General features: G+C 35.6%; 1 protein-coding gene across 7 annotated transcripts in view; it reads right to left on the bottom strand.

The window, feature by feature from the left end:
• SESTD1 (SEC14 and spectrin domain containing 1) overlaps window positions 1-26490 on the bottom strand; it is a 155929-nt gene that overhangs the window by 38702 nt on the left and 90737 nt on the right. For all 7 annotated transcript variants that reach the window (XM_078071047.1, XM_078071045.1, XM_078071043.1 and 4 more), the window contains 4 exons: window positions 20978-21091; window positions 19673-19770; window positions 17442-17497; window positions 15692-15903 (listed from right to left, as the gene is read on the bottom strand). In XM_078071047.1, coding sequence (XP_077927173.1) covers window positions 15692-15903; window positions 17442-17497; window positions 19673-19770; window positions 20978-21091 — 480 coding nt within the window. The remainder of the gene's footprint in view (window positions 1-15691; window positions 15904-17441; window positions 17498-19672; window positions 19771-20977; window positions 21092-26490) is intronic.

Raw genomic sequence — 26490 nt, forward strand, 5'->3', positions numbered from 1 at the left:
ATTCTTATATCAGACAAATTAGATTTTAAACTAAAGTCTGTAATTAGAGACACAGAAGGACACTATATCATTCTTAAAGGGTCTATCCAACAAGAAGATCTAACAATTGTAAATATCTATGTCCCCAACATGAGAGCAGCCATCTACATAAGCCAACTGTTAACCAAAATAAAGAGTCATACTGATAACAATATGTTAATTGGAGGAGACCTCAATACTCCACTCTCAGCAATGGACAGATCATCTAAGCAGAAAATCAACAAGGAAACAAGAGCTTTGAATGATACACTGGATCAGATGGACCTCATAGATATTTACAGAACATTCCACCCTAAAACAACAGAACACTCATTCTTCTCGAGCGCACATGGAACTTTCTCCAGAACAGACCACATACTGGGTCACAAATCAGGTCTCAACCAATACCAAAAGATTGAGATTATTCCCTGCATATTCTCAGACCACAATGCTCTAAAACTGGAACTCAATCACAAGAAAAAATTTGGCAGAAATTCAAACACTCGGAAGCTAAATACCACTCTGCTCAAGAATGTTTGGGTCAACCAGGAAATGAAAGAAGAACTTAAACAATTCATGGAAATCAATGAGAACGAAAACACATCGGTCCAAAACCTATGGGATACTGCAAAGGCGGTCCTAAGGGGGAAATACATAGCCAGCCAAGCCTCACTCAAAAAAAATAGAAAAATCCCGAATTCACCAACTAACTCTACACCTTAAAGAACTAGAGAAAAAGCAACAAACGATGCCTAAGCCACACACTAGAAGAGAAATAATTAAAATTAAAGCAGAGATCAATGAATTAGAAACCAGAAACACAGCAGATCAGATCAACGGAACAAGAAGTTGATTCTTTGAAAGAATTAATAAGACCGATAAACCACTCGCCAGACTTATCCAAAAGAAAAGAGAAAGGACCCAAATTAATAAAATTATGAATGAAAGGGGAGAGATCACGACTAACACCAAGGAAATAGAAACAATTATTAGAAATTATTATCAACAACTATATGCCAATAAACTGAGCAATCTGGATGAAATGGAGGCCTTCCTGGAAACCTGTAAGCTGCCAAGACTGAAACAGGAAGAAATTGACAACCTGAATAGGCCAATAACCAGTAACGAGATTGAAGCAGTGATCAGAAACCTCCCAAAAAACAAGAGTCCAGGGCCTGATGGATTCCCTGGGGAATTCTACCAAACATTCAAAGAAGAAATAATACCTATTCTACTGAAGCTGTTTCAAAAAATAGAAACAGAAGGAAAACTTCCAAACTCATTCTATGAGGCCAGCATTACCTTAATTCCCAAACTAGGCAAAGACCCCATCAAAAAGGAGAATTTCAGACCGATATCCCTGATGAATATGGATTCCAAAATCCTCAACAAAATCCTAGCTAATAGGATCCAACAATATATTAAAAGGATCATCCACCACGACCAAGTGGGATTTATCCCCGGGATGTAAGGGTGGTTCAACATTTGCAAATCAATCAATGTGATAGAACACATTAATAAGGGGAGGGAGAAGAACCATATGATCCTCTCAATTGATGCAGAAAAAGCATCTGACAAAATACAACATCCTTTCCTGATTAAAACTCTCCAGAGTATAGGGATAGAGGGAACATTCCTCAAGCTCATAAAATCCATCTATGAAAAACCCACAGCAGTGGGCGCCTGGGTGGCTCAGTTGGTTAAGTGACTGCCTTCGGCTCAGGTCATGATCCTGGAGTCCCGGGATCGAGTCCCGCGTCGGGCTCCTTGCTCAGCGAGGAGTCTACTTCTCCCTCTGACCCTCCCCCCCTCATGCTCTCTCTCTCTCTCATTCTCTCTCTCTCTCAAATAAATAAATAAAATCTTTAAAAAAAAAAAAAAAACCCACAGCGAATATCATCCTCAATGGGGAAAAGCTGAGAGCCTTTCCCTTAAGATCAGGAACACGTCAAGGGTGCCCACTCTCACCACTGTTGTTCAACATAGTACTAGAAGTCCTAGCAACAGCAATCAGACAACAAAAAGAAATAAAAGGTATTCAAACTGGCAAAGAAGAAGTCAAACTCTCTCTTTTCGCAGACGACATGGTACTTTATGTGGAAAACCCAAAAGACTCCACCCCCAAATTACTAGAACTCATACAGCAATTCAGTAATGTGGCAGGATACAAAATCAATGCACAGAAATCAGTTGCTTTCTTATACACTAAAAACGCAACTGTAGAAAGAGAAATTAGAGAAACGATTCCATTTACAATAGCACCAAAAACCGTAAGATACCTCGGAATAAACCTAACCAAAGAGGTAAAGGATCTATACTCTAGGAACTACAAAATACTCATGAAAGAAATTGAAGAAGATACAAAAAGATGGAAAAATATTCCATGCTCATGGATCGGAAGAATAAACATTGTTAAAATGTCTATGCTACCCAGAGCAATCTATACCTTCAATGCCATCCCGATCAAAATTCCAATGACATTTTTCAAAGTGCTGGAACAAACAATCCTAAAATATGTATGGAATCAGAAAAGACCCCGAATCGCCAAGGAAATGTTGAAAAAGAAAAACAAAGCTGGGGGCATCACGTTGCCCGATTTCAAGCTATATTACAAAGCTGTGATCACCAAGACAGCATGGTACTGGCACAAAAACAGACATACAGACCAATGGAACAGAACAAAGAACCCAGATATGGACCCACAACTCTATGGTCAAATAATCTTTGACAAAGCAAGAAAAAACATGCAATGTAAAAAAGACAGTCTCTTTAATAAATGGTGCTGGGAAAATTGGACAGCCACATGCAGAAGAATGAAACTCGACCATTCTCTAACACCATTCACAAAGATAAACTCAAAGTGGATGAAAGACCTCAATGTGAGACAGGAATCCATCAAAATCCTAGAGGAGAATATAGGCAGTAACCTCTTTGACATCGGCCACAGCAACTTCTTTCAAGATACATCTCCAAAAGCTAGTGAAACAAAAGCAAAAATGAACTTTTGGGACTTCATCAAGATAAAAAGCTTCTGCACAGCAAAGGAAACAGTCAACAAAACAAAGAGGCAACCCACAGAATGGGAGAAGATATTTGCAAATGACACTACAGATAAAGGGCTGGTATCCAAGATCTATAAAGAACTTTTCAAACTCAACACCCAAAAAACAAATAATCAAGTCAAGAAGTGGGCAGAAGATATGAAAAGACACTTCTCTGAAGAAGACATACAAATGGCTAACAGACACATGAAAAAATGTTCATCATCATTAGCCATCAGGGAAATCCAAATCAAAACCATATTGAGATACCACCTTACACCAGTTAGAATGGCAAAAATGGACAGGGAAAGAAACAACAAATGTTGGAAAGGTTGTGGAGAAAGGGGAACCCTCTTACACTGTTGGTGGGAATCCAAGTTGGTACAGCCACTTTGGAAAACAGTGTGGAGGTGCCTCAAAAATTTAAAAATAGAGCTATCCTATGACCCAGCAATTGCACTACTGGGTATTTACCCCAAAGACACAGATGTAGTGAAAAGAAGGGCCATATGCACCCCAATGTTCATAGCAGCAATGTCCACAATAGCCAAACTGTGGAAAGAGCCGAGATACCCTTCAACAGATGAATGGATAAAGAAGATGTGGTCCATATATACAATGGAATATTACTCAGCCATCAGAAAGGATGAATACCCAACTTTTACATCAACATGGATGGGACTGGAGGAGATTATGCTAAGTGAAATAAGTCAAGCAGAGAAAGTCAATTATCATATGGTTTCACTTATTTGTGGAACATAAGGAATAGCATGGAGGACTCTAGGAGAAGGAAGGGAAAAATGGGGGGGGGAATTGGAGGGAGAGATGAACCATGAGAGACTATGGACTCTGAGAAACAAACAGGGTTTTAGAGGGGAGGAGTGGAGGGGGGATGGTTAGCCCGGTGATGGGTATTAAGGAGGGCACGTACTGCACGGAGCACTAAGTGTTATACGAAAACAATGGATCGTGGATCACCACATCAAAAACTAATGATGTATTGTATGGTGACTAACATAACATAATAAAATTAAAAATAATAATAAGAAGAAGAAGGTGAATCTTAGAACAAGATTTGAGATAAGAAGATAAAAAAAATACTGATAAAACTAAATGAATTAAGTAATTAACTATTATGAATGCTACTTTTGTCACTTTAAAAATTACAAACTAACTGCAGAATTATACTACTGCAACACCCTCTAGGGGTCTTAGGATGAACTAAAACATGCAGACCCACAGACCATCTGAAGTCCCACTGGCACCACGCAGTAGGGTGTAAGGTGAGGATCTACGGTTTGCCAGAGCAGCATCGAGCATTTTTCTTCTGCCAAGTCTGTGAAGCAGTCTAACAGTTCAGGCATAAGGTGATGAGATCCATATGGGACAGATCTGGGGGAATTAGAATTAGGAATTCAACAGCAGATGTATGGTTATGCCCTAAATGTAAACTTAGGAAAGCTCCTAAGAAGTGAATGAGGGTGTGTCCGTAGCATACTACTACGACCCAGTGGATAGACAGGCTTACCTCAGAACTTTATAACAAAGTATTACAGCCCCATGCTGCATTTCCATTATTATCAGGTTAAAATATATTCCTCTAAAAATCTAACAGTTGGGGCGCCTGGGTGGCTCAGTCGTTAGGCTTCTGCCTTCGGCTCAGGTCATGATCCCGGGGTCCTGGGATTGAGCCCCACATTGGGCTCCCTGCTCCACGGAAAGCCTGCTTCTCCCTCTTCCACTCCCCCTGCTTGTGTTCCCTCTCTCGCTGTGTCTCTCTCTGTCAAATAAATAAAATCTTTAAAATAAATAAATAAATAAATAAAAATCTAATAGTTCACGGAATTTTTAATAGTTATATAAAAGTACCACACCATAGGGAAAAATCATGTGTATTTCTTTCAATTATTTTTTCACATGCATTGCACTTTCATGTTACTCCAGATTTAAGTTGGCTTAAATTGGCTACAGCCAATTCTTATGAGTTCAAGCAATTTCTATCCTGTGTTTTTCACTTAACATTACACTATAAAACTATAATGATTTTCTATGTGGCTACAGTTACAATTTATAATAGTTGCAAACCTCTTTTTTAAGAAAGCTGACCCTGCCTGCCTTCCTCCTGCCCTCATATCTGTCTAACCAACTAACTAATCAACCAACCTATATACATATATATATTCATAAATATACATATACTTTTGTATATATACAATAGCTACTATATATATGTACAATATATATATACACACACGCACATATATACAAATACACACACCCTAAATGTAAACTTAGGATATATGTAGAGACAGAAGTTCCTACATAGTATTTTTTTTCTCTAATTCTGTATTGTTTTCCTAGGAAAGATTTCAGTAGAGATCTTGAATTCAATGACAATGTAATGCTAGTATACTTATAAAATTGTTCTCTAAAACACCTTTTTCTATATGAACATCCAAGTAATGAAAGTTTTAACTGAGAATAACCTCTGCAAAGTATACAAACTGACTACTGCTTTCAAAAAACTTCTTCCAAATTGAAAAACAGAAATCTCTCCAGGTATATTTTTAAATATTAGCAGATCAAATATATTGCAAATGTTTGCTTACTAAAAGTATATGATCTTTAGTAAATTATCTCTTCATGTTCTTTGCCCACTTACCTTCTACTTTCTTAACTATTAATATATTCTCAGCTTCCACTTTCTCTTTTTTTTTTTTTAAAGATTTTATTTATTCATTTGAGACACAGAGATACAGAGAGAGAGAGAGCATGAGCAGGGAGAGAGGCAGAGGGAGAGAGAGAAGCAGGCTCCCCACTGAGCCAGGAGCCCGATGCAGGGCTCGATCCCAGGACCCTGGGATCATGACAAGAGCCGAAGGCAGACGCTTAACCATCCGAGCCACCCAGGCGCCCCAACTTCCACTTTCTCTTTACAAGGTTTTAATAATAGAGTGCAAAATCTTAAAAACAAAAAAAAATGTCAAAGTATTATTTTGGATTCACTGGAATAGACTTAAGTGCTTTAATTCTCTTGGCTAAACTGTTTTCACAGTCCTAAGTTCATCTGCAACCCCTCGTTGTCAAGTGCTCTTTGGAATACAAGGGTTGGCTCCTCAATATCCCTACTCTTCCTCTATAATCTTTTGTATTAGCTATCTTTGGAGGGGCAGAGTAGTAGGATCCTGTTTCTGTTAGTCTGTGGAAAGTATCACTCTCACAATCATGAGAAAGCACTGGGCATGAGTCCCAATTCTAAATTCTGGTTCTGCTCCTACCAGTTCAAAGACTTTGGTCTGCCCATCTTTAAAATGGTGTCAATGCTACCTACCATACAAAGGTGCTGTGAGGATTATACCAGTCATTATATGTAAGACACTTAGCACAGTAGATAAATATTAGTATTTGTTAGCCTCTTTGCTTTTCCCACTTTTCTGAAGGAAAAAGCATAGCTCCTTCTGTCTATTCACTATTCACTGCTCATCATGGTAAGTGTACCCCTTAATTCCCACCACTTTTTGCACCCCCCCACCCGCCCTGGTAACCATCAGTTTTGTTCTCTACAGTTAAAAGTCTGTTTCTTGACTTGCTTTTTTCTCCTTTGCTCATTTGTTTTGTTTCTTAAATTCCACATACCAGTGAAATCATATGGTATTTGTCTTTCTCTGACTGACTTATTTCGCTTTAGCATTATACTCTCTAGCTCTATCCATGTCGTTGCAAATGGCAAGAGTTCATTCTTTTTGATGGATGAGTAGTAATATATTGTGTATATCTATACACCACACCTTCTTTATACATGCATCAGTTGATGTACATTTGGGCTCTTCCCATAATTTGGCTATTGTAAATAAAGCTACAATCAACATAGGTGTGTATATATCGCTCTGAATTAGCATTTGCATATTCTTTGGATAAATACCCAGGAGTCTTGATTGTTGGACCGTAGGGGTTCCTGATCTTAGGGTAAAAGCACACATACTTGAGTAAGATGTTGGTTATGGGTTTTTAATATGTGGCCTTCATTATGTTGAGGTATATTCCCTCTAGACCTACTTTGTTGAGGATTTTTATCATGAATGGATGTTGTACTTTGTCAAATGCTTTTTCTGCATCTACTGAAATGACCATTTGATTTTTATCCTTTCTCTTACTGATGTGTGTCCATTCAGTATTCATAAAGTTTGTCTCACATCTGCATTTTACAGTAAGTAAAAGTTTCTTAAGGAAGTCCCTGAACTGTTTTATTCAACATTTTTTAAAATGGAAATAAAAAGTGAGGGCTCTTGAGTGGCTCAGTCAGTTAAGCATCCGCCTTTGGCTCAGGTTGTGATCTCGGGTCCTGGAATTGAGCCCCTTGTCGCTCAGTGGGGAGTCTGCTTCTCCCTCTCCCTCTCCCTCTGCCCCACCTTGGCTCATAGTTTCTCTCTCTGTCTCTCAAATAAATAAATAAAATCTTTGGGGGAAAAAATGGAAATAAAAAGTATAAGTTTTAAGGAAGCTTATGTAAACATTGTGAAATCATTTTCCATTTCCTTTATGGAACTCAAGTCTCATTTATTGCTATTTATTATGAATACAGATATAAAGACAAATATACAATGGCTTTTAAGTATTTTATTTCTTTTAAAGATTTACTGATTTACATACTTGAGAGAGAGAGCACAACAGTGTGGGGGGGAGGAGCAGAGGGTGAGGGAGAGAAAGTCTTAAGCAGACTCTGGCTCAACATGAAGCCCGACATCTCACAACCCTGAGGTCACAACCTGAGCAGAAACCAAGAGTCAGACACTTAACGGACTGCGCCACTAGACGCACCGGCTTCTAAGTATTTTAAATAATATAATTATTTCACTAGAAATATCTAAATTCTAAAACTAAGGATGGAATAAAAGCATCTCAAAAGTTTTTAATTAATAATGTGTTATATTTTATTTTTTAAAACCTAAAATATTATTTAAACATTTAAGCTCTGACTTCAGAGTATTCTACAAACAAAAGCAGCAGGTTAATATAAATCATGATACCCGAGGAAAAACAACTCATTAGCATGGAACTTTCAAAGAGCCATAAATTGAAAAATAAATTTTCAATAAAGCAAAGGCATACTCTTGGTGCAAATAACCATTTTCATAGTCAAGTACACATATAGTTTTAATGTATGCTGAAAGTAATTTTCCTTAGTGTGCAACATCAGTAATGTAGACACAGTAAATGTATGACTCTTTCTTTTCTTTTTTTTTTTTTTTAATTTATTTGACAGAGAGAGACACAGCGAGAGAGGGAACACAAACAGGGGGAGTGGGAGAGGGAGAAGCAGGCTTCCCGCGGAGCAGGGAGCCCGATGTGGGGCTCGATCCCAGGACCCTGGGATCATAACCTGAGCTGAAGGCAGACGCTTAACGACTGAGCCACCCAGGCGCCCCTGTATGACTATTTCTAATAAAAATGATGCAAATTGAGGCTGACGCCCCAGTAAACAAGTCTATTTAAATGCATTAATGATGGTAGTTTGCCAAACTAGGTTATAAAACTTAATTTTAATCAGGACATCTTGCTCAGTCAATCTGAGTATTAACTTACTGCAAAAGCAGTTTCGTGCCCAATCCATATCAATGTGACCCCTCAAATGGCTACATTTATATGCAAAGTATAACCTTGGAGATGGGCTCTTAAAATCTACCATGACAAATATCTGCAGATGCCAAAAATGCATGTGACTATACAACATTGTTTCCTAGCCAGGCTGATTTCTAAAGACTTCATGAGAGAATATCTGGAAGAATGTGGGGTCAAACCAGGCAGAAGGGCATGTTAAGCAAATGTCAAGCATCTGACCTGAAGAAAGAATCGGGGCAACTGGAAGCACAGCTTCCAGCTGTATCCTTACGCAACTCAGAGTGTATCCTATTTTGCATCTATGATTCCTTTGTACAAAGGAAGAAAAGCACATGGATGATTCTAGAAATAACATCTGTAATGCTGGCTGTAATTACTGCCACAGTAAATAATGAGAATAACGACAGCATATTTCAATGAAGTAGCACTGTCTCCCACCTAGAAATCTATGAAAATCTAATTTTTAAATATAGCAGCTGCAGCATGGAGAACCTCTGCATACCACATAAACTCTAATGCCATTGATTTAAACTGGGAATAAATGGGGAATAAATGATAATTTTAATGGTTATTACTTATCATATAGCTTATCTATTAGAGCTACTGATTTCTTTTCTTTTTTTAAGACTTATTTCTTTGAGAGAAAGAGAGAGAAAATGCGAGCAGGGGGCAGGAGCAGATGGAGAAGGAGAGAGAATCCTCAAGAAGACTCTCCACCGAGCACGGAGCCCAACTCGGGGCTCTATCCCAGGATCCTGAGATCATGACCTGAGCCGAAATCAAGAGTCAGATGCCTAACTGACTGAGCCACCCAGATGCCCCTGATTTCTCTTTCATTATGCTTTCAGTGATAAGACAGTAAAGAAGAAATTTGGAAAAATTCAGTTTTCACTAATTTAACATAAGTCCTGATAACCAACTTTATGATTATCTTTATATAAACAAATTTTTTCCATTTTCCCCAAATTTGCAAGATTAAAGACAGTGCAGTTTATGCTCTGTGGATGCTGACATGATCAATACACATTCACTATATAGCTAAATTTAAGTAATCATTCTGGCAAGGGAAATAGATCTTTGCCTAAAATGTGACCTGTGAAAAAGAGAGGGCAGGAACCATTATATGATGAAGATTAATGTTCTAACCAACTAACGTGTAACACTCAAAGACAATGAATTGTAATAAAGGTTATTTGTTTTTAACAATAATCTCGTTACCATCATCAACATCATAAATATCATCATTATCTTCTCCCTTCTCTAGTTTCTTTATCCAACTGAGCTGGTCCATCATTTCAAAAATGCATTTGCCATTAACTCCTTTGCCACTTTTTTTTTTTAACCATACTCACTGATCCCATGTTGCAAGGCACAAATGCTGGATGAATCCCATCACCCACATCACTTCAACATCCAGCCATTAACTGATAAGGTCACACATGCCAGAAAGTTTCCACCATAAATCCAAGATCAACACTACCTAAAAATACAACTACATTTCTGTGGTATTTTATACTTCCAATCCCCACAAAGAAAACACTGAATCCTCTCTAATTTTAACCTCATCTTCTTCAACCACCACCACCCACCTCACCTTCAAACCTGTACCACTAAGAAGATGACCTTTTCTCTTACTTTATAGAAAAAAGGAACACACCACATAGGAACCCCTTCATCTTCACGTCTGACTTACACATGGAGACACCTCTGGATACATCCTACCCATCATTCCTCCTGTTATGATGGAGTTCTCCCTGTTCCATGCTAACACTAATCCCTTTAACACCGTCCTTTGGAATCGATTCACTTCCGCCTTGTGAGGAACTTGATAGTACTAAATTTCCTTTCTCTCCTGTACATTCAACCCCTCCTTCCAAATAGATATTTCCCACTGGTCTTTAAACTTCTGCAAGTTTTCAGTATTACTTTAAAAAGAAAAACAGAACAAAATTATATCTGAACCCTGTTGTGGGCTGTTGTGTTGTCCTCCCCCAAATCCGTATGTTGAAGTGCTAAGCCTCAGTACTTCAGAATGTAGTCCTATTTATCTGAAGATAGGGTCTTTCTTTTAAGAGGCAATTAGACTGAGGTTGAAAATAAATAAATAAATTAATTAATTAAAAAAATGAGGTTGTTAGAGTTGACCCTAATATGACTGGTGTCCTTAAAAGGAGAGGAAATTTGGACACAGAAAGGTACAGAGGAAAGATAATGTAAAGATACAGAAATAAGATGGAGCATCAACAAGCCAAGAGTCTGGGACAGATTCTTTCCTCAATGCCTTCAGAAGGAATCAACCTTGCTAACACCCTGATCTTAGACTTCTGGCCTTCAGAACCATGGAAAAACAAGTTTCTGTTGTTTAAGCCACCCAGGCTATGGTACTTGATTACAGCAGCCTTAGCAAACTAATACCACCCTTTTCTACCACTTCTAGGCATCCCTATTTCTCATCTTTCCTTCAGAGACAAATTCTTAACAAGTTGTCTATACTCAGTGTCTCCTTCACCACACTTCACTGTCATTCCAAATTCACTCCAATGTGCTTCCAGCCCTGCCACTCCATGCTCAGTGACCTCGATCTTGTACATTCTAATGGACATGTTAAGCTATTCTCTCATTTGATCCTTCAGCAGCATTCTACAGGGTTCCCAACTCCATCCTGAAATGCTTCCCCTGGCTTCCATGACACAGAACTCTTCACACTTTTCTCCTCCATCTCTGGCCAACCCTTCACTGTCTTCTTTTCAGGAGTATCCTCCTCTATCTTGTCATTAAATGCTGGAGTTTCTCAAAGTTCAGTTAAAAAGCCCTCTTTTCACCTACTCTCAGGACTTTCCTTGGTCAATTCTCACCCACATCAATGCTTTTAATTGCCATTCATACATGATGACACACAAGTATGTCACCAGCCCAGACTTCTCCGATTTCTGGACCTGTTTGGGACTACCCTTCCATATTTTCTCTTAGTGTCTCAAAGTCACCTCAAATTCAACATGTCTAAACAACATGCAGAAGAATGAAACTGGACCACTTTCTTACACCATACACAAAAATAAATTCAAAATGGATGAAAAACCTTAATGTGACACAGGAAACCATCAAAATCCTAGAGAACACAGGCAGAAACCTCTTTAACCTTAGACACAGAAACTTCTTACTAGACACATCACCACAGGCAAGGAAACAAAGCAAAAATGAACTATTGGGACTTCATCAAGATAAAAGGCTTCTACATGGCAAAGGAAACAACAAAACTAAAAGGTGGTCTACAGAATGGGAGAAGATATTTGCAAATGACATATCTGATAAAGGGTTAGTTTCCAAAATCTACAAAGAACTTATCAAACTCAATACCCAAAGAACAAATAATCCTATCAAGACATGGGCAGAAGACATGAATAGGCACTTCTCCAAAAAAGACATCCAGATGGCTAACAGCTACATGAAAAGACGCTCAACATCACTCATCATCAGGGAAATACAAATCAAAACCACGATGAGATACCATCTCACACCTGTCAGGATGGCTAAAATTAACAACACAAGAAACAACACGTGTTGGCAAGAATGCAGAGAAAGGGGAACCCTCTTGCACTGTTGGTGGGAATGCAAACTGGTGTAGCCACTCTGGAGTACAGTATGGAGGTTCCTCAAAAAGTTAAAAATAGAACTACCCTATGACCCAGCAACTGCCCTACTAGGTATTTACCCAAAGGATACAAACATAGTGATCTGAAGGGGTACATGCACCCCAATGTTTATAGCAGCATTATCAACAATAGCCGAACTATGAAGAGAGCCCAAATGTCCATCGACAGATGAATGGATAAAGACGATGTAGTATAGGGGTGCCTGGGTGGCTCAGTTCAGTTAAGCGTCTGCCTTTAGCTCAGACCATGATCCCAGGGCTCTCAGCAGGGAGTCTGTTTCTTCCTCTCTCTCCACCCCTCCCTGCTCCTCCCCCCACTGCCGCTTGTGTGCACTCTCTCTCTCTCTCTGCTCTCTCTGAAATAAAATCTTAAAAAAAAAAAAAGATGTGGTATGTGTGTACGTACACACACACACACACACACACACACACACACACACACACACTGGAATATTACTCAGTCATCAAAAAGAATGAAATCTTGCCATTTGCAATGACATGGATGGAACTAGAGTGTATTACGCTAAGTGAAAGATGTCAGAGAAAAGTACCATATGATCTCACTCACATGCAGAATTTAAGAAACAAAACAGATGAACATATGGGGGGGGGAGGAGAAAGGGAAGCTACCATAAGAGACTCTTAACAATAGAAAACAAACTAAAGGTTGATGGAGGGAAGTGGGTGGGGGATGGGCTAGATGGGGGATGGGTATTAAAGAGGGCACTTGTTGTGATGAGCACTGGGTGTTTTATATAACAGATGAATCACTGAATTCTACTCCAGAAACCAAAATTACACTGTATGTTCATTACCTAAAATTTAAATTAAAAAAAAATTCAACATGTCTAAAACCAAACTCATGATTCTCCATACCCTTTTCCACCCACACCCAAACCCAAATCCTGTCCAGTGTTTCCTAACTGAACAACAAGACCACCCATCAAGTCTTGCAAGTCAGAAAAACGATTCATCTCTGATATTTTCTTTTCTTATTTTTTTAAAGATTTTATTTATTTATTTGACAGAGAGAGACACAGCGAGAGAGGAAACACAAGCAGGGGGAATGGGAGAGGGAGCAGGGAGCCCAATGTGGGGCTCGATCTCAGGACCCTGGGACCATGACCTGAGCCCAAGGCAGGTGCTTAACAACTGAGCCACCAGGCGCCCCTCTGATATTTTCTTCTTACCCTTACTCCCACCACTTTTCTTCTTGGGACTTGGCACAACTGCAATTTTACAACTATTTGTGTAATTATGTAATCATGCACCATAAAAGTGAGAACGTAGTCTATTCTTACCATTATATTCTACCTAGCCCAAAGTCACATTGTAGACATTCATTTTTTGAATGAGTGAGCAAGTAACAGATATTATTTATAGAAAATTCATTATATGCTAAGCATTAAATATTTTATAAACATTATTTTCTTTAATCTTTGTAGCAGCCCTATTAAGTAGGTATTATTATTATTATTGTTGTTGTTGTTGTCGTCTTCAGTTTACTGAGGAGGAAGCTAGGGCACTGAGAAGTTATATTTCCTTCCTGAGAAAGTAAACAACTTGGAAATAGTAGAAAAAGGTGGACCCAGATCATGTAAGTGACTTGTATATCACTATGCTATTCTATATTTATGGTTTTCAAAGATACTCTCAAGCTACTTGGCTGAAGTTTACCTGGGTTTAATACTATCTATAACTTATAAATATATTACAAAGAAAAAGTTATCTACAATTAATGTATGCTTAGAAATCTTTAGTGTATATGTGGCTATCATGAGAAAGACTAAATCTTTTTGCCTGGAATTCAAGATCTTCCATGATCCAACTTCTTCCTTCCTCTGAAGGCTTTTCCACTCTAACACCCTGATGTTCTAGTCAGGGGTCAGCAAACTACTGCCTGTAGGCCAATTCTGACTACCCATTATTTTTGCAAATAAAATTTTATTTTAGCACAGCCACACACACTTGTTTATATGATGTCTACACACTACAACAGCAGAGTTTAACAGCCATAGCTGTAAGAATTGTATCGTCCACAAAGCCTAAACATTTACTATTTGGCCCTATTTTATAGGAAAAGCTAGCCAACAATGGGACCAGACTTATAGACTAGAGCCTAGTACAAAGAATATAAATAGATACCATTAATCAAGCACTGGATTCTTTCAACAAACCTTTCAAAAGAGGTCTTGTTACCCTTGTTTCAGTTAATGAAAGAAGGGAGGAAGGGAAAGAGAGAGATGTTAAAAAAGAAGGAAGTCCGTTGAGGCGCAGATGGGCAAATAAAGTGACCATGATCACAGTAAGTAAGTGGAGGAACTGGGATTTAGATCATACTTGCTGACCATGTTTTATGATTCAAAGGCCAAAAATGTCCCATGGTGCCTTACAGAGCTTGGGATTTCATGCTGCTAGTGTTTATTTATGCTGTTCTTTCTTCTGCATAAAATGCCAATTCTTCTTTAAAACTTAAAAGAGGTTCCTGGTGAAATCTTTACACATTCTTGGAGAAAAAGCTCAACTACTACACCTCCTCTGCTAAATCTTCCTAGATTACCTGCAGCCCGGGGAACAACCCCTCCTGTAAATGCCCACAACACTTCTGTCATCCCCTTTAACACTTAGGACTTTATCCCCTTAGCTTAATGATAGCAAAAACCAAATCTACCTTTATATTCTATAGAAAATCTAGGACAATGTCTTCTACATTTCACTGCTGGATTTCTTAAGTAAAATATTTAATATTTATTTCTTAATTCAACAGAGGAAAATCAGAATGTGGTCTAAGTAACAGAAATGTCGTAGTATTGAGCTTTAGTATTTTTAGCCAACTGTTTTATAAAAATCAACTCTCAAAGGAACTAAAACTTCCTAAGTATTAAATACATTAAAGGTTTCTATCAGCATCAAAAAATAATGAAATTTAATGTTAAAATTCCTTATATTATATGTCATCATTTTGCTAGGAAAGAAAAACTCTTCATGATGCCTAAATTAAAAAAAAAACCTAACAAGTTATTAGAAATTAAGAATAAATCAGTTATCAATAATGAAATTTTATTGCAAGAATACAGAGACCACAGATGATATTTTCCAGCAACTAGTTACTTTTAAAGTTCATAATGATAGAGTGAGATGAATGCTCAATGTCATCACTGTAGAAATAATCTAGTTTTAATGAAAATACTATTTGTAAAAATGTACATAAAATAGTTTTAGTCTGTTTTGATAGGACTCAGATTCTCTATACAGTGTAATAAGGCTTACTATAAAATCAGTCACCCAGTAGAAATTATTTTTTAAAAACCCTAACATTTAGAATTTTTAAAAGTTAAATATATTCAAATCAGACACCTACCTGCATCACCTTCTGCTGAATCTCCTCTAACTGTGTACGCTTACTACGTTGCCTACAAACTTCCTGGTAGCGAGTATACTGTTCTCGCAGCGAATCTAGTAATTTCATAACCTGTGGCTGGGCCAGCAGTTCATCATCCATAGGAGACCATGAGACCCCTCCATCTGAGCCATTAAATCGACGCTGCTGTAATTCGGACAACAATTCATGCCCTTTACGAATGAAAGATACTTATAATTAATATCCATAAAGAAATACAATTCTTACTTCTCAATCTCAATTTTAGTCCCTTATTTTTAGAACCTATCTGCCTATATGTCTGCCTAACTATCTACTAGGTCATAATTACTGAAATGCAATTTTTAAATATATATAGAAATAAATAGGAAATAGCATATTTTAGTATATAACTACACAGTATATTTAAATGCTATATATTATATATATCATGAATGTATATACTACATATGCTACACTAGTTAGTAAATATATGGCATATTTTTTTTTCTCTATCTATCTGTCATCACATTCTTGTTATTGGTGGATTCATTATTTAGGAAATTGTGCCAACCAATCCTCTTTCCCTGTAGAGCACAATTACACTCTGGGATTTCTGTCTAGTATGGTACTAACTAGTATGTTCCATTTGATGGTACTAATCAATACTAAGCAGGATGTTGTAGGATTTCAGTATTAATCCATACCCTTAATCATAGTATCTAAAACAAAAGTTGACAGTGTAACAATGTATGATTAAAGGGAGAAAGTTTTATTACTGGTAAGAAATAAAATTTAAATAGTCTCTATTTAAGGAATCTCTACAAAATATTAAGTGAATCATGAGGGACTACACTAGTCTAAGAACTTCAATGTTACTCATATAGCAAACTCATGTAAGAAAATCCATTCATGCATGAGAAATTAAAATTGCAGAATATGCAACATCTAAAACTGGAATTTTAAAAGTGAATAAATCGCAAACTGTTTTTCCAGGATAATACTATTCCAATTATTACTTAAGGACCAAAAATATATGCAGATACTTAAATTCTCTTCATCTTTATTCAGAAAAATGTCCTAAAGTTAAATGGCTTTCAATATTTAGAAACAGAAGTTTTATCATGATTTGAAGGTAATTCCAATTTCTAAAAAATACCCAAAATCGTTCTAAACCTCTCCATTTGTTTACTCTCTTTTTATCCCTATTCTAAGAGTCAACAGCATCTAAAAAAAGAACTTACTGGCATATAAAGTTAATTTCAAAATACAAATTTAAAAAGCTTCTTAATTCAAGGGCTTCAGTAGCTTTCAAAATGTTAAATATAACCATGGAATTAAATTTTAAACCTACAGCAAGCCATATTTTTACTGACAGTCCACTGTACCTGCTCAACATGTAGGAATTCATAGATTACAATTATTTCTTTGTTCTCTAAGGAAGTAAGATCAGTATCATTGAAAACAGTACAATGGAATCAATACAATGAAGATATTCAGAATTCTTCAAATTGAAACAAATACAAGTATTTCAAGGGAGAAATAATTTAACAGTTTATCATTATTAATACTTTCCAAAAATACTGTAAAGTATATTAACACACTGTTAGGTTAAACCAAAGACCAATTTTAAAATTCCCCTTGAGTTTCTACCACATAATACATGTTTAATCAATTTTTATTTCATGAACCAATCAATATATGATTGGCTTATTGGATTATTATCAGTGATAAACACTTTTTTTTACTTTACCTGTCTGAAGAACTGTTTCAGGATCAACTGATGGAAGAAAGTTTAAATCCACAGACCTGCCAAACACCACAAGAATAATTTTTAAAAACTGTATTTTTATCTATACAAAGAAAATCCTTTATGTATGTGCATCAAAACAGGAGCATATGGTGTGGAAATCTGAAGCACACTATTCTACCAGGCTAATGCCCTTAAGCATTAAGAAACCAATTAGAGATAATTAAACACTAGTAGCCAGAAAAAAAAAAAAAAATATGTGAAAATCACAGATAGTTTATTATTATAGTAGTATTTCAACTATATCGAAGGAATCCATTTTAGTATTTTCCCATTGCATATTTATTCCAAAATGAAATGCGTAACTATATAATAACCCAGAAATGTTAACATTAAAAATGCATGGAGCCATCCTCCAATTAAGCATTACTTATCTACAGCAACCTTGAGAGCTACGAATAGTCTCTGATATTCATGTGCATGTGCATCCCTAAGCAGTTGTACTCTCCTCCCTGAACTAATTGTGTTTCATTTGCAGTTGGACCATGCTCTGTATTTTTTTAAACACATATGGGAAGTAGAAGATGAAGGAAAGACAGAGCACATGGCAAATCAAAGCCTAGGACCTTGCTGCTGTAATTGACCGGTCCTGCTCTAAATCTTTCACTTTTGTCGATTCATCTGGGCCCTCGCCTCTTGTGTAGCCTGGATGCTTCTGGAGTAATGACATTAAAAAGGTGATGAAAATTTCAAGTGGAGGGACTTTATTATCTGGGATTTAAAAGAGACTAAGTAATAACACTTGAGTTCCTTGGGGAGGAACTGGCAAATACAAGATTTTATTTGATACTTCATGTAGTCATGCAAACCAGCATTTCCCAAAGTGTTTCCCAAAACACTGAACAAGATATTATTAGATGGAGAAAAAGGGGTCCCGCCAGCATGTCAGTACAGGAAACATGTTTCTTTACTGCAATGCTTTCTCAGACCTGTAATCTGTAAATGTTCACAGTCATTCTCAGAGAGGGAAACATGGTAAACAGCATTAAGCTGTGACCATGAACTAATTTTCTACAGGGACCCTCTGAGGATGTCTTTCCTGAGGAAAATGACTTTAAGAAGCATCAAACTTACTCTGCTGGGCTACTCAGAAAGCAAGAGGTTTGGCTAATTTTTGTCAACCAACTTGTGTGACGTTTTCAATTCTTAAACCATAGCATAGAGTGTATGAGTTATCTATACACACATTTACGTGCATGTCAAAATTTTACATTTTATATTTTTATATGGTATCTACAGGACAGTAATGTTCCTAAGTGCTTCCTGTGACTGTAACTTGATTTCATTCAAACCATTTGTTTTCACATTTTCACTTTGCTTTAATCAAGACTTGGTGTTAAACTGTGACCTTCTCATATCCCTCTTACCTTATTATAAACTGGTATGTGACTATATTTGTATTCAAGGAATAACAAGATGCATTTTATCAAGGTTCCATTATATTTTTAAGGTCCGATTCAAAAGACATAGGCAAGGATGAGTGTTGATCCTTTCAAATTTCCTAATGAAAAATTACTGTTCTAGTAACCACTTTGTTGAGAGACCAGAAAGGATTAATTTGCTTCCTAAGGAGCTTTTAACCTGGGGAGAGGGATTTGGCTTACCAACAAAAAACTGAAAATTGTTAAGCTTGTAAAGTTCAATGGAATCCGTTAAAATGATAAATCTAGATAGTTATATTTAGATAATACAACTGAACAATTACTTCATCCAGTGTCATAAACACTAAATTCTCCAAGTTGAACTCATAGATATCACATATTTTATAAGGACCTAGGAGTTCTAGAAGTTAGGCATTTAAGAGATATTTAAATAAGGTTATAATAATTTTATTTCAAGCTGCAATCTTTCCCATAGTCTTCACAAGCAAAGTAGAACTCTAAAAAGAAAACGGTTTCATTTTGAAAACGTGTTCTTGCAAATGAATTTTTAAGGTAAATGCATTTTATTCATCAAAAAGTCTTTGTAGAGAAACTTTGATTCAAATCAAGAAATTTTACATGTAAAGCAAATTCTCATGAATTAATAAATAAATTTAATTCAACTTTTGTATGTCAATTTTGACTGGAGAATTGCTTACACCTTACTTCTTTTAGCTTGCATTAATAGAGGTATTCTTCATCAGGTTAATCATAGCTTTGCAAAGGTATAACTCCAAGACACCAGCCACCTACCTTTCTTTCTCTTGCTGATTGCCTTTATCACTTCCATTGTTAATCAAAGCAAGTTCATCTAGTAATGATGTAGATTCTTTTGTAAACTTCTCAAAAACCTACAATATGAGATTTTGTTAACATATTAAGAATAATCTTAAAAGTTAATGTTTACATAAGGATTTTCAGTTAAGCAGAATACAATTAGCCAGGCAGAATTCCCTTTTCCTCTCTTGATGTCACTTACTACAATTCAACCACCAGTGCACAACAACTTAAAGGACAGAAGACAAAACCCCCCTTCCAGAACAATGAATAGTTTCAATGGATAAGAAATTTTTAAAATTTAAATAGAATAAGAAATTATTTTTATTCCTCAGACAAGTTTATTTTGATTCCTGTGTTTTATGAAGAAACATCTGCACTAGTAACGGTTTAAACTACATGAACATGATTTAGACCAGTATTAATCTTCTAATTCCCGTTACAGAACATTTCTTTATGCTTTTCTATCACTAATCCACACTGGTTGCATATACTAAAGAGTTTTATATATAAGCATGTAGCATAAAAATAAACTAGTTATAACTTTAACATGGCTTCTTAAAATATTTCTAAAAAGGGATTTGGGCAAGTCTGTTTATAATATAGGGGACACTCATTTGTCTGATATAACTGTCCAAATATGATGAAAATCGGTTATCCATTCTGAAATACCCAAGTTTATTATTCTTCAATAAAGTTAAGCTTATACAGTTGACTCTTGAACATGTTTTTGGGAAGTCAAAAGTTATATACAGATTTTCAGCTCTGGGGAGGGTTAGTGCCCCCAACTCCCATGTCATTCAAAGAATAACTGTAATCTAAGCGGAGTTAATAGAAGTTGTTCTTTTAGTCCCCAGTAGTTCGATTAAACAATGCCATAGCATGCAGAGGAGTTGACTTCAGTCTGGCCAAAGATACATTTTCAGAAATGAAAACCTTAACCTGTCAAACTGCTCTTCAACTCAAACTGATGTTTAAATATCCTCTCTGAAAATGGTACATCAACTAGATTACCTCTCAGGAAATTATGCTACTCTGTCATTCAACTAAAATATTCACAATTTTGACTAGAAATACTGCTACAAATGACAATAGCAAAAGCAAGCACTTACGAGTCTGCAGAGTATTTGCCTTCAAGCATTATGCTATCATGTGGTATGCACTATATTTTTTTTTTGTAACAAAGAACAATCTACATGTTAGTTAATTAAAATGATAAAGTTACCAAAATATGTCTTATTTGTATGTAATAACATTTTTATCTCACTGTAATATACCAACCAGTCTCTTATTTAACCAGTCCATGTGATCATAGGTGAGACTCCCACCAAAATCTTCTGTTAACTGGCATGGTTCTATATAACGAGTCAATTTATTGGCAGACACTAAAATAACCTATAAAAGTAAAAAGAAAAGAATCATTTAGTAAGCCAATGTTAATGGCCATGAAAGCAATAAGGAGGTAAAATCAGGTTAAAATATGCAACACTGTTTCCAAAATGATGATATATTATCATGTATTTAATTAATACAAGATTTAATACATTAATAGAAGCATTTAAAATCAATTCAAAAATTGTGGATATCTGCTAATAAGCTATTATAAACCATATATAATACCACATTTTAAAAAATGAGACACAGCTGAGATGAAATATTTTCAAAATTTTATCAATATTAATAACTTCTTGATAATAAAAATCAGTTCCTTTGATACAATGTATTCAGCAAAAAAATTAGCCTTAAAATTAGCTAATTATAATAAGAAGATAAGCACAAATAATAATAAATCTGGCAATCAAAAAAGTACACACTTTAAAGTTTCTATAAAATTTTTTGATTATGTATTAACAAAACATGTCCTGTAATAGTAGAGTAAAACTCAGGATAACATATACTAATATTTAATTTGAAAATCAGAACTAAAAAGCAGGGAGGTCAGAGAATTCATAAACTTGAAATTCACATATTAAGGTGATAATCTTTTAACACTGAACTTTAAAATATTTTAAGTACAAATTATAGAATGACCTAACAGATCACTGTGCACTAAATAAAATTTCAATGAGGATATACAGGAATATAAAAGAAAATATATGTGTGAGAGAAAGATATTCAAATGGTAATGTTAATGCAAAAATGATACATGGACATTTTAATTCCCCCCCACCCAAAATGTGCTAGTAAAACAACATGTTTAATGTGTCCGGCTGGAAAGAGCACCATTCACATCCTAACAATAACAAAAGCCAGATAATCTATAAAATTTTAACTTCTGTGGAACTTTCTCTGAGAGCCAAGGTCACAGAAAAATCACCTACTCTGAAAACAAAGAAAAGACAGCACCATAGAGAGAATGCTGGAAGGGAAGCCTACAAAGTGGCATGTGCAAAGGTTTGGGGGATGATGGAATTCTTTGGTATCATGACTATGAGGAAGGATTTATATCTATATATGTTGGTCAAATCTCATAACTGCATGTACATTACTGCTCAATAAATCTCACTTTTTAAAAAATTTAAGAAAAAAGACAACAACAAAAACAACATAAGGACTTGTGGGCAAACTACTAGAGAAAGAAAGAAGGAAAAGAAAAATTCAGAAACATTCCCATAGGGCGCCTGGGTGGCTCAGTTGGTTAAGCGACTGCCTTCGGCTCAGGTCATGATCCTGGAGTCCCGGGATCGAGTCCCGCATCAGGCTCCCTGCTCGGCAGGGAGTCTGCTTCTCCCTCTGACCCTCCTCCCTCTCATGCTCTCTGTCTCTCATTCTCTCTCTCTCAAATAAATAAATAAAATCTTTAAAAAAAAAGAAACATTCCCATATGCAAAACTGGGTACATCCATACCATATATGAAGTTATAATATAAACACTAAATGAGGGGAAATTACCAAAACTGCAAACTGCTTTGCTAAAGGGGGAAGGATAAATCATCTTAGTAAGATACCAAAAACATGGTATCAAAAGTTCATAAAACTACCAGTGAAAAATGGATCCATCATAATAAACCTTATAACAAACTGCTATTGATAATAATACATTAAGTCCAAACTAAAAGCCTTAAACATTTATATTAGAAAAGAAAGGGTAATGAATAATGAATTAAGTGACCTACTTAAGAAGTTGGGGTCAGGGAATAGTGGGAGAACAACAGAATAAATCCAAAGAAAATAGAAGGAAGAAGGTGAAAAAATAAGAAATAAAGCCAAAAGTTTTCCCCCAAAAAACTAAAATAAAACGGACAAATTTCTGAGACGATAAAGAAAAGCACAAATAAATAACAGTAAGAGTGAAAAGAACACAGCTACATTGACAGCAGTGGTTTAAAAGATAATACAGACACAGAAAAATCTTGTGTCAATAACTATGCAAATTTAGAAGAAATGGACAAATTCCTGTAAGAAATCATTTATCAAAATTGGCATAAGAAAAAAACAAAACACTTATACCAATGAAGTAATCACTAGACTCCATTTTCAGTAATCATACCCTTAGTGATAATTTAGTATTGTTATTCTGAGATCATTTGATGAGGAAGAAAGCAAATGATTAATATAAGACATTCTAATTCTGCCATTCCTGAGATCCTTGAGAAATGGAATTCTTGAGAAGCAAGATGTAGCAGGGGAAAAGTTACCCTTATGCTCTTCAATTTGAGTTGGAAGTATCCATTTAAACTCATGATGTATTTCATCTTAAATAAAAATACACTATTCTCATACACAAATCTAGTTCTCACCACTGACAAGTTTAGAAAGGATGACCAGTTCTGTAGAAATGCACACCTCTAGCATCCAGACTGTTACCTCCAAATACCATTTCCCTCTAAAGGGAATCAGGGCTCCTTGGAGAAATGGCCAATTCCAGATCTTGGGGCTAGAAACATTCATGATGAGCTTAGACCATCTTCTCACCCAGGTATCAACAGAGGTATCAAAGACTACTTGGGTTGTGCCAAAAAGCTTGAAAAGCCTTCCAATGGCCAAAGATGGAAAAATTTGCATATCAATAAAAATAATAAATGCCGTATTTTGAAACATTAAGTATGTTGAATTCAATGAGCTCATACTGATACAAAAGAAATGATCATAACTGGACTATCCTGGGGAATAAATTTACTTTATTGAAAGCTAGCAAATGTAGGGAAATAGGCATTTATCTCACCTTTCATATACAAACTGTACCACTGGGTAAACAAACAATGAAGGTAAGTTTCTCATTATTGATGTGTTCCAGCTAGTGAATGAAAAAAGAATAGAACTAGAACATTATCATTTTAAATCTTTACTAAATCCAGGCACTAAACATAAAGGGCCACTAGCATCACAAAAAAGATAACCATTATGAGTTTCATGATCAAGGAACACATTACCACTAATGAATGACCTTGGAAAAGAAAATTAAACATGAATCTAATCAATTGTCTAAATCCAACTACCAATTTATAGAAATACAGATTCAAAAAGGAAGCAGAATATGTTAAACTACACCACACAGATGCTTGCTGCAATGAAAAACTGTAAGACAAACAACAACCTGGTCTCTTCAAGAAAAAAAATACATAAGAAAGGAGAAAGAAAAATTAATATTAAAAAGCTTTATTTAATGAATTAAATATAGAATCCCACAACCAATAATAAGAGAATTACATATCCTTTTCAAGCAAGCATTAAATATTTAAAAACTTGACTATGTATCAGGCCATAAAGAAAGCCTTGGTATATTTCAAAGGCACTAACTGAAAATATTCTATCACCACAATGAAATTAAGTTAGAAGTAAATAATCAATCAAATCAAATCAAATTAATAAGATTTTAAGACCCTATCTACTTGGAAAAGGATCTCAACCAATCACAATATGTCAATACTATTTGGATCCTGATTCAAATCAATCAATCAATCTGTGTATATGCATAATTTATATATAAATTTATAAATAAGTTTTAAAATATATTATTTATATATTTTATATATGGCTCAATCCTTTTATGATATTTATTAAATAATTATAAATTTGAAACCAACTAGCTCTTTGATATTAAAAGGAATTGTTTCTTTTAAGGTATAATAATGGTATTGGGTTATACTTTTTTAAAAGAATCTTTATGTTGGGTGCCTGGGTGGCTCAGTTGGTTGGGCAACTGCCTTCGGCTCAGGTCATGATCCTGGAGTCCCTGGATCGAGTCCCGCATCGGGCTCCCTGCTCGGCAGGGAGTCTGCTTCTCCCTCTGACCCTCCCCTGTCTCATGTGCTCTCTCTCATTCTCTCTCTCTCAAATAAATAAATAAAATCTTAAAAAAAAAAAAAAAAAAAAAGAATCTTTATGTTTTAGAGACACATAGTAAAATATTTACAAATAAATTCAAATGTCTTCAATTTCCTTCACTATAATAATATCCCCAGTCTTCTTTGAGGTAAATGGATAAGGGTAAGAATGGGGCAGGATGGACCATGGTTTGATAGATGCTGGAATTGGGTATAGGAATGCTTGGAGTTAACTGTAATATTTTGTTTACTTTTTTATGTGTTCATAATTATAATAAAAATACTAAAAACCTAACATACATATATATATAAAAACTCTTTTAAATGAATCTTTTCAGAAAGAATATGCCCAGCCAGTTTACAAGTAAGTTTTAAAAATCAAAGAACAGATCATTTCAATCTTTTTTTAAGCGATATATATATATATATATATATATATATATATATATTTTTTAAGATTTTATTTATTTATCTGACAGAGAGAGCACAGCAGGGGCAGCAGCAGAGGGAGAGGGAGAAGCACACTCCCCGCTGAGCAGGGAGCCCGATGTGGGGCTTGATCCCAGGATCCTGGGATCATGACCTGAGCCGAAGGTGGACGCTTAACCAACTGAGCCACTCACGTGCCCCCAGATCATTTCAATCTTAAATAAATGCTTCCAGAGAACAGAAATGCAGGGAACACTCCCAACTCATATTATGAGACTAACACTGATACCCAAGGACAATCTGAGAAAAGAAAAGACCATACAACTTGCAAATATCAAGTATTAGCCAGTATCAGGCAAGGCTGTGGAGCAGTGAAAATTTTAGACACTACAAGTGGATATATAAATTAGAATGCTTTTTTGGAAAGCAGTTTGGCATTATCTTAAAAATCTGAACTGGATAAGCTGCAAACAGAGAAAACCTCATACATGTTTTATCAGGAGACATGTACAAGAATATTTGTAGCATATCATTCATAATGGCAAAAGAATGGAAACAACCCAAATGTCCATCAACAAGAGAATAAGTGGATTGTTTTTATTCACACAGAAGAATAACTTTCCGCAATGAGAATGAAATCAACTACATCTACTGCAAGAATATGCATGAACCTACCTACAATGAGAGAGAAAAAGCAGGTCAGTGAACATTAAAATCATACCATTTTTCAAAAGCTCAAAAACAAGTGAAACTAATACAGTATTTAGTAATAAATTATATCTTTAAATGGCAACTCTAGAGATATAAATATAAAAAATAAAAGATAAACACTCCCTATTTTCTTCTGAAGATTTTGTCTTTCACATTTAAGTTTTTAATACGCACACACACACACACACAATGAGAAAATGAACAAAGGATGGATAAATACAAATAAATGCCTTTATTTCAAGGTATGGCTATTTCGGTTCTTAGGTTGGGTCATGGGTATCCAAGTGTTTGTTTTAGTATTGTTTTGTATATACACACATTTTTAAGAATATGTACCAAATACTATATTTAAAAACTGAAAACAGAATCAAGAAAGAATCAAGAGAA

Source organism: Halichoerus grypus, chromosome 4 (genome assembly GCF_964656455.1).
Source record: "Halichoerus grypus chromosome 4, mHalGry1.hap1.1, whole genome shotgun sequence".
NCBI classification, from domain to species: Eukaryota; Metazoa; Chordata; class Mammalia; order Carnivora; family Phocidae; genus Halichoerus; species Halichoerus grypus.